The sequence below is a fragment of the Agelaius phoeniceus genome, chromosome 3 (assembly GCF_051311805.1).
Source record: "Agelaius phoeniceus isolate bAgePho1 chromosome 3, bAgePho1.hap1, whole genome shotgun sequence".
Lineage (NCBI taxonomy): Eukaryota > Metazoa > Chordata > Aves > Passeriformes > Icteridae > Agelaius > Agelaius phoeniceus.
Window position 1 is genome coordinate 63,377,482 of NC_135267.1, and position 16,782 is coordinate 63,394,263.

Consider the following 16,782-nt stretch of genomic DNA (forward strand, 5'->3'; position numbering starts at 1 on the left):
AAAAATCCAAATTGAATCCCAAGATGCTGCTGGTACAATACACATATAAGATTATTTGTATGATAAAGCTCCTATTGTAACATGGCTTTTTTATAACAAACCAAAAATTATTTCAGCAACACACTGTATATTCTGTTCCCTTACACCTGTGAAAAACAAGAGAGTAGTAAAATCATCTCTCCTGTTTTCCCCTTTCTGCATAGTCTTTCATATAGTGATGGGAAAACCCTTCAGGAAGAAAACATTCAGTAAGTAACACTGTTCACCCAGTTAGCAAAGACATGCACAGATTAACACTGTACTTACCACTCCCACAGGGAAGGCTAGAACAGCCATCATCCAGTCACGGAGGGAAATGAGTTTTTTCAGTTGCCTCTCTTGCTCTTGACTGTCATTCCCTCTAGTGAGAAGACTGGACAGGTCAGTCAAGACGCAAATCCCAAAAAAGACAGCCTGGATAACCTGCACGGAAGGGAAACACACTCTTGAACACATCTTAATCTTTCTGTGTTCCTTCTCCCATTTCTTCTTCTCTTGAACAGAGAAGACCAGCCCTTCAGCAGAGGGCAGGTCAGACACAGGCATGCATGAGGAATATTGCCACAGAATTGACATGGGGAGTGGGAACACATCAGTCTCTTAAATATGGGTAGAGTTTATTCACATAAAAGCCACGTGTGCTTCAAAGTGGTGCATCTATAGGGGGAATCCATGTGAGTGGAAGGACCATCCCAGAGGTGGCTTGCCACCCTCAGCTCAGATATGTGTTGCCTGCTAGGAACTGAACTGCAGCCACCCCTTCCTGTGTCACTCCATACAGCTCATCCCCAAAGCAGAAAAGTGAGAAATGCTCCCTGTGAGAAGAAGGAAAAGAAACAGAAAGGAGTGTTTCCTTCCCTTGTGACAGGAGGTCTCTCTTGGAGATTCTGCCTGTCCCAGACACTCCAACTAAAGGCAAAGGAAATGCCTGAGACTTCCTGACAGACACAGCACATGGCCCAGGTGTCAGCAAGTATATCTCTACTTCATCTCAGGCAGTATGATAGAACGAGAAAGCTGCAGGAGTTATTCACTTACTTTTCCTGATGGCAGTCTGTCATTTTTTTTTCAATTTTTCCTTTTTTGCATTTACGTATTTGTGTGCAATTTAAGATTATCTGTGATATTAAATCGTTAGTTTAATCACCTGAACCCACTGATTTGGTTCAAACTTGACTCAATCTTAATGTGATCACTGAGTTTTTCTCTCTTAATTGGCTTAGTAAAACTGTAATAAGTTAGCTCAGGAATGCTCTTGCCTGAGGACTTGCACATCCTTTCTAGTACAGTTCAGAGGAAGTGCATGCAGCTTGTTTACTCCCCAAACTGGAAGCCCAGGTCACAAACCCACACACATCAGGTAATCTCAGGTAAGAAATCAACAAAACATGGGCTTGGTTCCCAAATTAGACAGTGATTAGTCAAAAAATATAAACACATGTATGCTTAGAATTCATACTTCATGTATTTTAAAGCAAGCATGGAGTCCTAGTTTAGAAGTCTTACTGTAAACTAAGTGTTCCACTGACCAAGCAGAAGACTACCCATAAGAAATAAGAATAGCATATACCCAGATGCTGCAAAATACAATTTATTATCTGCAGAGATCTTTGCAGCATTTACACTACAGTAAGGCAAGACATGCAGGCAGGAAGGATGGACGGAGAGAAATACCAAACAGATGTTGGCTACCAGGAAGAAATCCAGAGATTTGTAATGATTGGATGGATTAAAGTACACTTCCTTCCTCAATAATCTTTATATGACCCAAACACTTGTAAATTCTGGCTGTAAAGCTGTGAATGACAAACACTCAAATGGCCCCTGGATCTGCTTGCAATTCTGTTGCCGTTGCTTTCTCCTCTCCAGGCTGTAGCTACATAGAATTTGCTTGATAAATAGATGAAGCAACATTACAAAACATTCCCTGAAGCTGTGAGATGTGACAGACTACTAGTGCTAGAGCTGTATATTGCACTAGAAAAAGGTATTACTATTTCAAATGACTGCTTGGAAAAGTTACAATCTTCCACATAATTTTTGAAAAGCCTTTTAAATGTAAGTTGGGGCTTCTTGGAGCTACTAAGAACTCCTAATGCACTTTTTCATATTATTTGTTTGAAACAAGCACTTAGTAGAAAAAAAATCTTCCCATACTCAGCCCTGTTTTCCACCAAACAGATGGCCTATTTGGAGAGCTGAAATAGAAGAACTAATTATGCATTTGCTTGACTTATGAAGAGATATGATACCATCTACTATTCACTCAAGAGTGTGAATGCCAAACAAGACGGAGATGGGAAAAAAGTATAGCTAACAGTAATGAGATCAATCTGGGTGTTAAAAAGTTTAGGCTGAGTACCAGGAAATATTTCCTAACAGTTAGCTCCGTCAGACCATGAAATAGTTTCTCAGAGGAAGTGGTGGAAGCCTCATGGCTTGAGTCACTCAAACCAATATTGGACAAAACACTCAATAATGTACTGCAGGGAACAGTATTATGCTGGCAGGGTTTGGAAGAGTGACTAATGGATTGTTTGCAGCTCTAACTACAATTCCCTGAAATGGTCCCTCTCCAAAGAAACACAGACTCAAACAATCACACACCCACTTTCCAAGGGAACTGAGATTGTACATCCACAAATCAATCACAAACAGAGCAACTTCCCTCCCTATTATCCTCTTATGAACACAGAGCTTCCAGAGAAAATGTAATGATATCATTGGGAATGAAATCCCAATTAGGAGTGACAACCCCTGAAGGGAAATACCCAAAGATTTCAGAGGGTAGGTATGAAGCAGACTACTCTACAAAAACATTAACAAATAAAAATCCATATAGGAAAGAGAAAATTACATCTTCATTGAGAACATTCAGAGCAAATGAAAAACTTGTACAATGTTCAAGGAGGAACAGTTACAGCTTAGTCATACAAATAATGCACATACATTCACTCCATTCATTCTACTTCCTTTCCTTTCTAGAATGCACAAGAAAACTCTTCTGACACCTATCAACACCTGGGATTAGAGTTAGGACCTCCAGAGCTGCATGAGTCTCAGCAACATTAATTAAACAGAATCAGTAATGATTTACATCCTTTGTGGGTCTGGCATAGGAAAAGCACAGCATGCAGCTACTGGTGTTTTTTGGTACAAAACAAAGTTTTAAAGCCCATGCTCCTCAGTATGAATGCTGTTTAACAAATATGAAAAAAGCACAGCAAGGAAATAGAAACTCCCTCTAAACAACGTTCTCCAAGGTGCCCTGGTGTTACCTCAGATTTCAAAAGAAAAAATTATTATGAAAATTTATTTTTATTATTTTGAAAATTTGCAAGTGGTAAATCTATACATGAAACATCCTCAAGCTGTTAAACAGCTGACTTTTTTCCCCCTTGGAAATGTAAGCAAGAACAGTATTTCAGAGGAAATACTTTCCATTTTTGCCTCTAACTAGAGCTTGAAGGAAAACAGTGATTTAGAAAATGACAAATTTGACAGAAAACAGTCAGAGTTTCCCTATACCATGTAACAGCATAGATAGACAGTATGGATAGAATCAGAAACTTATGAGCAGAGTATGCAATCCCAAGAAAATAACTGAACAGGTATAAAATACTGCTGATCCTTTTTCTCCTAGAAGCCTAAAGGGGCCACTGCTACTAGAGTTGATACTACAGTACCTTTAAACTGTGATCATGGAATGACAAGTAATAACAATGGCCATGTAAAGGATGTCAGTAAACAAAACTCAGAGCAGAGAAAACACTTGATAAGTTGCTGCAGGAGAAAAACAGCTATAAACATAACATGAAACCAAGCAGCACAGAAACCACCTCAAACACTGAGATGTGTTGAACTACATGGAATAAACTAATTGTATGTGTCTATCTACTAAAAGAAAAGAAAAACTTGCTTCAGTAGGACAGTTTTTTCACAAGGACTGCAGCTAATGACCTCCTCATACTACCCCTAATTTGACTTCTTAGAGTCAAACAGAAAGCCTATTTCCTCATAAATCTATTTCCAGAGCATGGAGACTCCCTTCTCCCCCATGCCATGAAGCTCCATGGTGTGGACAAGATCTCTTGAGATGATGAAAATTCTGTTACTAGTCTTAACAAGGCAGAAAATCCCTCATTAAATTCACTGAATCTGGAATTTCATTCTCTTTCAAGTTCACTCTCATAATCAGAAGCACTCCTTGAGCTCTGGGCAGAACTGGAAAAGTTTCTGCAAGCACTAATACCATCCAAGGGTAATTATTCCTCTACCTACCTGCGATTATGAAAAACCACTGTCCTTAAAAACAGTTATCATCTTAGAGATTAACACCATTACTTCATGTGACCTTCTATGAAATAAGGCTTCAGTCTAGGCTGGCAAAAAGACAGCACTGCCAGAATAAAACATGGGAGCAACATTCACAAAATCCGCAAGAAGTAACAAAAAAGCACTAAGTAACCAAACATAACGCACATGATAAGATGACTAATTCACAGAAGGGTGTCAGGGAAGCCTTACTGATCCATGGGGGCAGGAGTGGCAGGGGGCAGTCAGGGCACATCCCATCCCCAGCCAGGAGCCAGGCAGCCAGTGGCACAGGGGCAGTCCCAGCCTCAGGGCATCAGGGATCCCCTTTGGGACAGGCCACCAGCTCACAGGTGGGGGGACAGGCATTACCTGACCCATCAAACCACTCAGGCTTGAGACACATGTTGTATTTCCACAAGAAGATGGAAGTTCAGCTCTACCAGCATGCAAAATCAAATTGCTGAAAGTTGTAGTTTTTCTTGTATTTCAGATTTTACAATCTGTCAAATAAAGAACATGGTCTGATTTTCCTCTTCAAACAATGGAAAATTATTTATAACCTTGGAGTATCTAATACTGTTCACTGTCACCTTAGCTTTAATTTCTCCAGCCTCTAGACACCCTCACTTGCTGTAACAAATGAACTATGCTTCAGCAATTAAGATGACCGTTTCAAGTGGTGTTGAGTATTTGGGCTGTTTGCAGGCACCTGTGGACAGGCTGCATCCTTAACAACAGCTCGGTTACCTGTATTTGCAACATACAGAGGAAGTTCAGGATGAGAGATGGAGAATAACAAGGTATTTTTAATAGAAAATGCTTCAAATGAAGTCATGGGTTGTAGCTGCTTAATAAATGTTACTGTTTTTCATTGTACGGAACTGCTGATTGCTCTTGCCCATTGCCATTCCACCACTACTCACAGGCACACTGCTTTATTCTTCTCATTTCTCCTCGCTGTATCTTTGTCAGTTATGACAGCAAGCAGAAGCTGGACAACATTACAACATGTAATCTTTCTATCAGAGATGCCACAGACTTCAGATAAGAAAAAGGTAGATCTTTGTGTCTACAGACAAATGAAAGAGAGACAAAGAAAAAAAATGCAAGAACCAAGAGCCTTTTAAATACTAAAATACAGTGTAATACATCCAACCACTAAAACTACAATTAATTAGGGTGCAAGAACCATGAAAAAGCACAGTGTGCTACGCAGAATCATTATTTCTGTGCAAGGAATAGGGAAAAGTACTCGTATTTCAAAGGTCAGAAGTAAAAAAGAAGCATCACCCCAGAAGATTCATTGACAGTAAGCTGAGGCAAACAGGCAAGCTTATATCGCATCTTCTTCCATACCAGCTGCAAGTGCCGTGGTTGTTTTAGGTTGCTTTGTTTCTTAAGCAGGTTTCAACATCATAGGTCGCTTCAATACGGAAAAGGATGAGCCCCTGGCCCATCAAAAGCCAGTAGTCTCAGAAAACAAATACATCATATACAGAAGAAAAGTAACAGACAAGGCAACAAAAACAGAGTAAGCCAAAGGAATAGTTAACACAAATGCCATCTATTTTACTTTGAGTTGTTTACTGGTTAGGAACCTTAAAGTATTTCTCCTATCCCTCTTTTCTCTTTTATTTACACAAATTAGAACTAAAAACTACACTAGTAAAACATGACACTTCTATCAGAAGAGACATTAGAACCTCAGTAACTGAATAAAGGGACAGCCTTATAAATGTCCAGCACTGTCCTCATCCAAGCTAATGACTCATGTCTCTCTATGCAGCCTTCAGGGGGGGACGGCTCTTGTACCCAGCATGTTGCATATGAAGACTAGTCCTTAGTAGGAAATTTAACTTCATTTTCATGGTTTAGTCATAAGATATGAATCAGCTTATAAAACATGCCTAATCCCTTACCGCATTATGTAAATTCAGGGACTCCTTTAACTATAATCTTTTATATTCTACATAACCTCCCGTGGTCTCTTTCTTTGAAGCCCACTGGCATTGTCCAAATATAACCAAAGATGGGATTTTAAACCACTGAAATTATATAGATATACAAAAGAATAAAATCTACTAAGACATGAATATGCATAGAAGAAAAAATTGTTTGACTCTTGGGTCTAGTTTTTATAGGTGCTACACTGTTCAACTCCTAGTGATTAAGCACCTATTATGAAGGTGTGGAACGGGGACCAAACTATGTAAGATAACAAGATCTTGTGTTTCCATGACAAGAGATGCCTTTTAAAATTATGTCTGTTGGAATACAAGATGTGTTTTAATCTGGACAGACAAAAAAGCAACTCAACAGGCTCTTCCTTTCTCTTTTCATCTTCCCTCCTCTTAACCCAGGAAAATCCATTACTCTGTTACTCTTACTGGAAAGGTCAACTTAGACCATTCAGTTTTAGCATGATTCCTGACTGTCTCATAAAATTTCCAAAAATATGCAGCACAGTTCTTGGAGAAATAATGTATTTGTGCTAACATAGTTTTAAAGCAGTTTTTATAATACTTTAAGTACTTCTGTAAGGACAAATATTCCTTACTACAGCAAATTAAACCGAAATTCGGTACACTAGCAAAAAACTTTGGAAATGTTATATCTTTGACAGCAACAGAAGCATCTTTATCCTTTTTACATGGGTGCAATACCACCAGCAAAAAAAAAAAAAAAATCCATAGTGGACAACTGAGGAATTCATTTTAAAGTGCTACTCTATCTCAGCTGAGTTGCATAGATGACATTTCTAACATGATCTCAGCATGACAGAGTGTATGCCATCTGGCTCAGAAGTGCTAACAGCCTGCAATCCACTGCACATATCCAATGAAGAGATGGAATGGACAATGTACTAAAAAACTATGAATAAAAATTTGAACAGATGCTGAGAAAGTACTACATTTTCTCAAATCCTTTGCAACTATATCAGCTGTGTCATTCCTCTCCAACATCATGTCAGTCTTTTTCTTAGATGTTCATATATGTTACTTTGATCTTGGCTAATACACTCAAAGAAGCATGAAGCTCATTGTTGCAGTACTTAAGAAATTATTATTCTATTTTTATCTGTATCTTTTTAATTGTTTTGACTAAACTCATTTTCTAATAATCCCCATCTTCTTCCTTGCTCTCGTACACTGTCTATAGAAAAGCTGCCATTACTACTTATTGTATCCTGCTTATAAGACAGTCTAATTTCATTAAATTTATATAATCCATTCAGCAAACATGTATAATACAGTTTATTCAGAATAGATTATGATTTTATTAAGTTATATATTTTATGTTTTTCTTTAGTAAAGCTTAATCTTATTAGGATTATACACTGCTCAGAAGGTTATGTCATTATTTTGGCATAAATGATCATTTTACACATTTTAGCACGATTGGTACACTCTCTGCAGTAGTGCCCTTGCAGTTAAGGCAGGAAAAGCAGCCCTCTAGACAATGTTTGGCACAGCTAGCTAAGAAGGTAAGACTTGTTCTACAGCTGTCTGTGCTAAAATGAGCTTTAGGATAGGGTTTCCCATGGCTGGAAAGCCCCAAGCAGTTTGTAAATTAACTACCCCCAAAAAGAAACTGCATTTTATTAAGCACAAAACTTTATTTAAAAAATGGTTTGCTCAAAACCCCAGAAACTTCTGCCTTGCACCAAATTTTTCATGTTTAGAAATACAGTTTGAATACCACTACAGGGAAGCAATTTTGACTAATCAAAGAGTAACTGATTTTGCTTTTAATTTCTTCCATTTTTAATGAATAAGGTAATAGCTACCTTCTAAACTCCTGAATTTAGATAAGGCCATTACAAATGTATCTCAGCAACATGGGGACAGAGCTGGAAATGCAAATGACAAAGTCACTACAATCTTCTGAGACACAGCAACCTCAGTGCTGTCCTACTGTAGCTTAGGAAATAAAAGGTTTTAAAGGTTTGTTTCCTGAGCACTGTGAAAATAGTAATGAATGATTCCACACATCAGTCCAGAAAGACAGGCTTTACATGATATCCATCTAAGTTGGGCAATTCTCCTTCTCTCCAGGGAAGGTAAGGGAAGGAGACACTGAGGGCTTTATCCCACTTCATTATTCATCCAACAATACACAAATAAGTCAGTTGCAAACTCATATTGTGGAAAACATCTCAAATCTCTGATCAGGCTCATCTTCAGCTTTTGCTTAAACTCTTCTTCCTTTGCACACTGCTGCAGCAGCTGAAGCTTAACTTAGGACAGGTAAAGTATATTCATAAATAAAGTTATTACTAAGATAAGGATTTTCTGCAATTTGGACCACAGCAAAGGTTGCTATTCAAGCTCCACTGGAAGAAAAGACAGGACATAATTTTGAACGTAATTATAAAGCATGTGGTTCAATGAAAGGTGATCTAACATGTTATACTGTCCTCATAAACAAGACTGTTCTTTACACAGCACTTCAAGCAAGACACTCTTCTAAAGAGTTGCATTTTGGGAGAAAAAAAAATCTCATTATCTCACATCTCTAAAGAAACCATGGGAAAACCCCTGATATAAACTAACTGCATTTAAATTAAAAATACAAGCGGGGGGGTCAAGCGTTCACTAGGTGTGTGGCATTCCAACCACAGATGATAACACTTCCCTGCTTTCATTGTCTTTCTTATGAATCAATCTCAGAGGAAATGAAGGATTTGTTTCCTGACTGTTGTTGGTGAAAGCAAGGCAGGGGGAAATGAGCTGGCCAAGGCAGCAAGGCACCCCAGGGGTGAACTCAGGTGTCCTGACCCCTAGGTAGTTCTCCAGGCTTGTATCAAGGTTATTTTCCACATACCTACACTCACTCTTATAGAAACAGCCATTTCCAATGCACACACATTTCATTCCTTTCAAATGCAGCCATACTTCTGTATGTATGTACTAATAGTGTAAATCCAAATATTTCTCCTCTTATGTAGCTCACAGTGATCAGAGTTTTCAAAGACCTTCTTTAGTGCACTATGTCTTTAATAGTTAGATACTATAATTTGGACCAGCTGATCTATTTCTGCCAAAAAACTAGAGTTACCAAGGTCTCTAATACCTTTGGAGATCTTCTTGTCCATTATACCACTCCCAACTTCACTGCTCTTACATCATATTTCATACAGCAAATATTGATTTTGAACAACACTAGGGGTGAATATGTATTTTTAATTTTTCCTCTTGTTTTGCTCTATATGAGTAAGTTTGATGTGCTGCAATGTCAACATGGTGTACACTTGGCTTCTCAGCATGCCTGTAGAGCAGATCAAAGAGTAGAAGAAGCACAACAACCTCATCTGCTACCTGGAAACTGTCTTTGGAGAGAGTGGTCTGAAAAAAAAATCAGCATGGAACCATATCTTGCCTTATTTGCTCATGGACAGACACAGCTCAAACCTGTCCCACTCTTTCTTATTGTAACCAACTTTTTCTTGAGTTTCCAAACTAACCTTTCAGACATACCTGTTTATTGTACTTCTGGCTTACTCACTACTTTACATTTCATTTGCAAAAGAAAAAAGAGATTAACTATATGGAAGTTTAAATTTACATTCCCTTACATATTAGGGGAAGCCACTTTATGACAACTACCTGATATCAAACCAGGTTCCAAACCCATGAGATTTAGATATTCTCCATCAGCAATGAATGTATTTTTCAGTCAGTAAGCACTACAAGTTCAACAATAGGCTGCCCTTTCTTCTCGAAGAAACAGAAGGCTCAAACAACACCGGTTGTAGCAGGTAAGAAAGTAGCAAATCACTCCAGTAAAGAAACCCTTGCTGAAGCCTAGTTCTGGTAACAGTGAGCAAGGTGTTTTTGATTTTCCATGGCAGGAAAAGCACTTTGTAGTAGCTTGCAAATATGGCAGCCTGGCATGAAAAAAAAAAAAAGGAATTTGTGCCTACCAAAGAACACAGCCTACTAGTCAGTGGATCAGGACACACCAGGAAATGCCCAAGCATCAACTGGCCACTGCAAAACTCTTGGTCCTTCCAACATTCCTGCCTCCATGCTCCAGGTGGGTACAGGCACGTGAGCTCCAAATTAGCACAGCAGCTGTAATTGTACTGCAGCTGGGGACAAGGGCTGTGCCCCTGCACATGCTGCGTGTGCTGAGTCACCAGAGGAACTCCCTGGGCAGTCCCGGGAACTCCCCAGCTAGTTTCTGTGCAGATGAGATAATTGATTGATAGCTACTGGAACCCGCCCCGGGCAGTCCCAGCTCCACCAGAGGTCTGAGGCATCGATAAAAGAACTCCACAGGCAGTCCCAGTACATGTTAACAAGATAATCAACTGCGTGTCAGAGACTGGGGAGGCAGGGAGTTCCCAGCAGCCCTGGGAACAACCCAGGCAGGTCCTGCTTTGCTCATATGATGTAAACGGTGAACTAATGGACACTATTTATCTATTGAGATATGTATATCACTGAACCAGACAACCTTTTGCACACAGATGAGATGATTTTAACTAGAAACTCATCATGTATACACTGCAGTGTTGACAAGGGGCTGCAGGCCAGCTGAAGCAAACCAGAGGTTGGGGGGATTCTCATCCAAATGAGCTGAAAATGCTGCTGCTAGGAGGATACTTGTGATGGAGTCTCCTATCATCACCTGGTGAGAAACTGGCCTTACTGTCACAACAGTGACAACAGCAACACAACATTGTTAGCTAACATGCAAACCAATATGTGTGTAACATAAACCAGAACAGTTTCTTAAGAAAATGAGTCTACCACCACATAAACTGGCCACAGTGAAATGCCACACAGATTTAAAACATTATCCTAGAGTATAAGAACATTGGTCCAAGTAAATGTATCTGGTGTTACTGTCTGATTTTATATAAGGTACCTCTAATTCCAACTTGCAGAATACATACTCTTTTCCCAAGACACTTTGTAAATAAATACTTTACAGCATTCTGCCCAGTTCTTCACAATACAAAAAACCAGCTGGTTACCCAGATAATTTTTATAAATGTTGGAGGCTTTTAGGCCATGCCAAATTGTTTATAATCTGGCAGAAGCCCATTGCAGCACCAGGCCCAGACACCCCTGCAATAGAACAAGAACCTCTCCAGTCCAGGCCACCTGTAACCACTCAACAAGAAACTTCCCACCGGAGTCCCGGAGCAGAGCTGCTGAGCAGCCCCTATCAGCATGCCCATCTTGAGACATTCCTTTCTGACTAACAGAGAGACTGGGTCACATTCAACCTCTAGCTGTGAATCAGCCAGGAATCCTGGTTCAGAGATGTGTTACAAATTTTATATGAAACAGCCTGACCAGGGCATTGGATCCTTCCTTCCATGTCATGAAATCAAGGCCAACTACTCAATGCAGAGTTGAGCTGAGTCCACCTGGACTTTGAGCACCATAAGGGGGTGTTATGTTTACACTCAGCAAAGCTAGGTTTGGATTATGCCTGTACCCACCAGGAGGTTCAGGTGCAACACTGCACAGGGCTTTTAGATACCTGGCTAAAGTGGAAAGCACAGCTCTCACACAACACTAATTTCCAAGGAGCAGACCATAAAGTGAGATGAAAATAAAGCAAAAATGAACTGGATATAGTAAGGTAAAGAAGTATGTTTGGAATCCCAACCTCTCCTGCAAGGCACATACCTGCAGAATTTAAGTGACCTCAGTCAATTTCTTGTGTGAGATGAGCACTCACAGCTTGACAACCAAGAAGGGCTTTACGAGTCCAGCTTTTAACTTTTGGGACTACTTGCTATAACATACAGTGGAAAGAAAAGACAAATTCTTCGTATCAACTTTTATACAGTATCAGAGTATATTACTTGCTAACAAATGCACCTTCTACACCCATTCCAACCCAAATTGAGCTTAAAGAATAATTCCTGTCTTCAAGAAGATACATATGACTGACAATGTCAAAGAGTATTATGCCCACCTTTCCTGATAAGTTGTGCTAGTTTAGGAGAGAGCCCACAGATGTCTTTGAAACTCATACTGAGGTTCCAGCCCTGTGCCTGTATTTCAGTATAAAAACTATCTGCTAAAACACTTTATCTGGAGCAAGAAATAGGAATCAGAAACAAGGACTACTTCCTCCTGTCCCATCCTTCCCCACACAACATGCAACATTGGACAGCCACTACTCTAAATACAGCTCTTTGTGAATGCTGTCTACCATCTTGCCACTAAAGTAATTGTTTTCTTGGGGCGAAAACCAATATATTTTAGAAGTCTCACTGCAGAGCTCATAAATATCACATTTCTTCACGCATTACTGAAACATCAAGGAAAACACATGCTGGAGATGTTTTTGAAGTTCTTGAGTTTTGTTCTTCCCACTCCACTGAAGGGAAGAAGCACGTGTGAACGCTGGCCATACCCAAAGTTTGCTGTCAAGATTAGCCATTTTACTTCTTTATTTCTATTTATAAACACAGTTAGGTATTACAAGAGCCAGACTATTTAGCCATGAAGACTGTCAAAATAGATAATGTACTGTGTCTCACTGAATTACAAACTGGCTGGGTGCCTAGCCTATTGACTGCAAAAGTCCACTCCATTACAGCTCCAGCAATGTCTTCTATCTACTTCAAAAAGGTTTTTAAAAGCAGACAACTGTGAGATGACTATATGGATCATACAATTTTTTTTTTTACTCCTTCTGTTGGTTACCTGCAATTATTGACTACTAGTTCTGATGCCAACTCAGGAAGAGTTATACTTTACCAGAAAATCTAACTGATGACCTTCAGTAAGAGATACCACTCAGCAGTAATCTCCCACAGTATCCACACAGATGTGTGTTCACTTACTCTGCTGGAATTAGTGCTCTGATAAATTGTTTTCCTTATGTGTTTAGGGAACACATGTGCAGCCACAGTGCGATCAAAATTAGTATTACATTTTAAGGAACCGAGTCCTTGGTGTAGTAGCAGTTACAATACAGTGATAGCTCTTTTGAGAACCATGAAATTTTGTTTGACTCACTGCAGGCATTGCTTGTATCTGCTTCCAAAATATGCAAAATAGATAACTAAAAAAACAAAGGTAATACCACCTACAAGTATGGCAAATTGAATACAGGCAAATATCTTCTTTTGAGTGGAAAACACTGAAACAAAACAATAACCCAGAAAATGCACATGGACTCCAGGTTAGAATACCACAGCTTGCCTTTATATGAAATTGTATTATCTTTCAGAGGAAAATACAACTTAAATACTGGTTTGATTTATAACATGCTTGATATTCAATCATCAACTTGCATACATGCAGTGAAGTAAAAGCACATTGTGCTTCCCTGCAAAGGGCTTTCTTCTCAAGAAGCAGGGTTTATCCAGCTATGAACATAGTCAAAACGTGTACTTCATCTAAAAGCAAAACATTATATAGTATTGAAATAAAGTAGTATTATAATTAATATAAAACTACTACTTCAGGAATTTCCTGTCTATAATTACAACACCTGTATTAATGCCAAGGTCAGCATGTTATTCCATAGTCAATTTGAAAAATAAGCACAAAATATGTACAGCAGAAATGGTCATATTTTAACCAAGTGTTTATTGACCTTGTATGGTAAAAGGATAACTATCATATCATCATGTCCATATTTTAAATGTATTTCGCTGAAAAAAATTAATCAATTGGCATATCACAGTATTACTATGGCATTATGATTACTTCTCTCCAGAAATTTTCCTACCCTTATTTTGTTTTTTGTCATTACCACTTCCCGGGTTTTCAGACTGAAGATGGAGAAAGTATTAGAGGGACTCTTGCCTCTCTAAACAACTCAAGAAATCAGAGAAGGAACCTGAAAGGATCTCATGTACTTCAGTTCTAGGTTTGCTTTCCCTTAATAGCCCTCAGTAAATTAGAAATTATTTTGCTGCTAAATACAGAGACACCAGCTTCAGATAGGAGTTTTTCTTTGGTGTTTTCAGACCATTATCATCTTTTGAAGAAACTTGAAACTGATCAAAGAGATTATCTGTTTATTTCTTATGCATCTCTTATTTAAATTATTCTAAATGTCATATGGAAAGGATGCTTTACATGGAACTGTCATAAACCAGCCTAAACGGTATCAATGCACATTACTCAGGAGTGTAAACTGAGTGTAAACATCCATATATTGTAATATTTCTCTTGAGCTATGATTTTTTAAAAACCAACAGAAAATCATAAGCAGAGACCAATAAATTGCTAACTATATTTAATGAAATCTCAAAAACAATTAAGTCTGCTTCCCCAATTTTAATTTCTTTATTCTTATTAATGGTAATCTTTTAAAAGAACTAATAAAATAGATTTTTCATATATAATTTTTTCATAGACCATCATATTTATTTAGATCAAAAAGAGGAGTAAGATTTACAACAGAGATGTTCCCTATCAATGGCTATTTCGTAAGAAGGCAAAATAGTACATCTGTTAACTGCACTGTTGCATAATAGCACAGGAAGAGCAACCAAGAGCAAAGCAGACAAATCCACAGCAATTTACTGTTTTGTAACCCAAACCAACACTTTAAATTCAGCTTGAAAAAAATACAGGAAACACTACTGTAGCTGGACAAAACAAAAAAAAAAAGCAATTTCCTTGTAGTAAGATATACTTAGTAAGCAGACTGCAACATTTTGCACTACTTGCCATTTTTGGATAAAGCTTCTGGTGAAGGAAACTGCAGAGAATAAGGCCTAAGGCATTGATGCCATGTGAACATTACAAAAACGTGACACTGAACACAACCGCCTAGTCAACCCCAGGCAGAAATAGGACTACCGAGTTCAGGAAGGTAACCAGACTTGTAAGGGCCAAAACCAAGTAACAAAATGGCAATCACTTCCCCTAAAAAATGAAATCTTGGTTTTTGCTATACTCCTTATATTTTGTTGTACTAGAAAACCGTAACTAAAATGGTGCATTTATTTTATTTCTGTTAGATAAGTATCATGACTGGTGATAGGCTGGAATATGCTAAATATTTCCAAGCAGAATCCTGGACAGTTCTGAACTAAATAAATGATCTTAACTTCAGATATGTTGCGAATGCAAAGAAAAACTTAAAATAACACATTATGTATTTAAATGATATACTAAAAAACTATATGTTTTCTGTTGTAAGTAAAAACAGATTTAGTATTTCTTTTCACTATGCTCTACAAGATTTTAAAGGTAGTAGATATTATCCTCCCACACCTCATTGTTATTCGCAGGTGAGTAGGAGGAAAACCAGTTTTCCTACTTTCTAACTCCCAGCTGGTTTCTCACTGAATTGATTTTTCTTCATTGTGTGAATGAAATAGTTACTGAACTAACCTAATGAATAACAAGAAATACTTTCTCTGTATCTGCAGAGGAGAGCAGTGTTGTCAAAAAAGCAATTAATACTGAAGGAAACTCTAACTCTGGTCCTTAACCATTACCTTTAAATAGTTCTGCGGTGTGGTTCCTGTTAAAAACTTCAATAGCACAGTCTCCATCTAGATTTAACAGGAACTACTGAAAAATCTGGATGTGTAGTACATGCTTATAAAAGTACCTGAAAATATGCTGTACTAGGATACATGATGGATTACGAGCGTGTTACACTATCACACATCCAGCAAACAGGATCATCACCAGTGAGATCCTTAGCAGACAATGGGATCGAGCAATTCTGTACAACACCACAGATGTGTTGTACAGAACAAGAGATGGATGTGTAACTGAAGAAGAGTGGAGGTTTCCAAGTCAGAACTGAGGTGGATGAAGTCCTGGGCAACCTCGGTCAGTGTTGAACATAATCTAAGGGATTGGACTAGATGACCTCAGTAGCTTCCCTTCCAACCTGAGTGATCCTATGGTAACATTACGTCTGGGGCTTCATGTAAGGAAAGTGTTTAGCTGCATCAAGGATTGTGAAATCTCTTAATTGTTTGTGAAATTCTCATATCTCTTGAATGACTCCAGCTGATCAAAACATTTTAAATACTTCTGAACTATTCTCGCAATCTACTGAAGGAATTTTCCTATGGTCATTACAGGTTTAAGCTTCACATGAGGATTCTGGTGAACCGACACGGGTAAGACTTCAAACATATTATTCAGAGGGAAAAAACAAAAGAGTCAAGGGACACAGACCAACTAAAGATTTGAGTGTAAAGTTGTATACTAGACTATCATTAACTAAGATGTAATCAGTAGCACCTGGTTGCTATTTTATATGCTTATATAGAAACAATCAAAAAATTCAAACCCTATCCAAGTTGTCACCCATGTAAATCTGGAAATCATTCTGCAATTGCAACATCTGCACTTGACAGGTTCAACTCATCCATTAGAATAAAGAAGTTATCTGTGCATGTTTAGGCATGTACCTTACTGATTCTTTCATTGCCATTTTCTGTCTCAACAGGTCAGGAAGTTTTTACATACA

At 38.4% G+C, this 16,782-nt stretch overlaps 1 protein-coding gene across 1 annotated transcript in view; it reads right to left on the minus strand.

Moving 5' to 3' along the window:
• The window catches only part of AIG1 (androgen induced 1), a 125,276-nt gene that overhangs the window by 87,797 nt on the left and 20,697 nt on the right, over positions 1-16,782 (minus strand). The window contains exon 2 of the mRNA XM_054629974.2: positions 307-462. Within this exon, the coding sequence (XP_054485949.1) occupies positions 307-462 (156 nt within the window). The remainder of the gene's footprint in view (positions 1-306; positions 463-16,782) is intronic.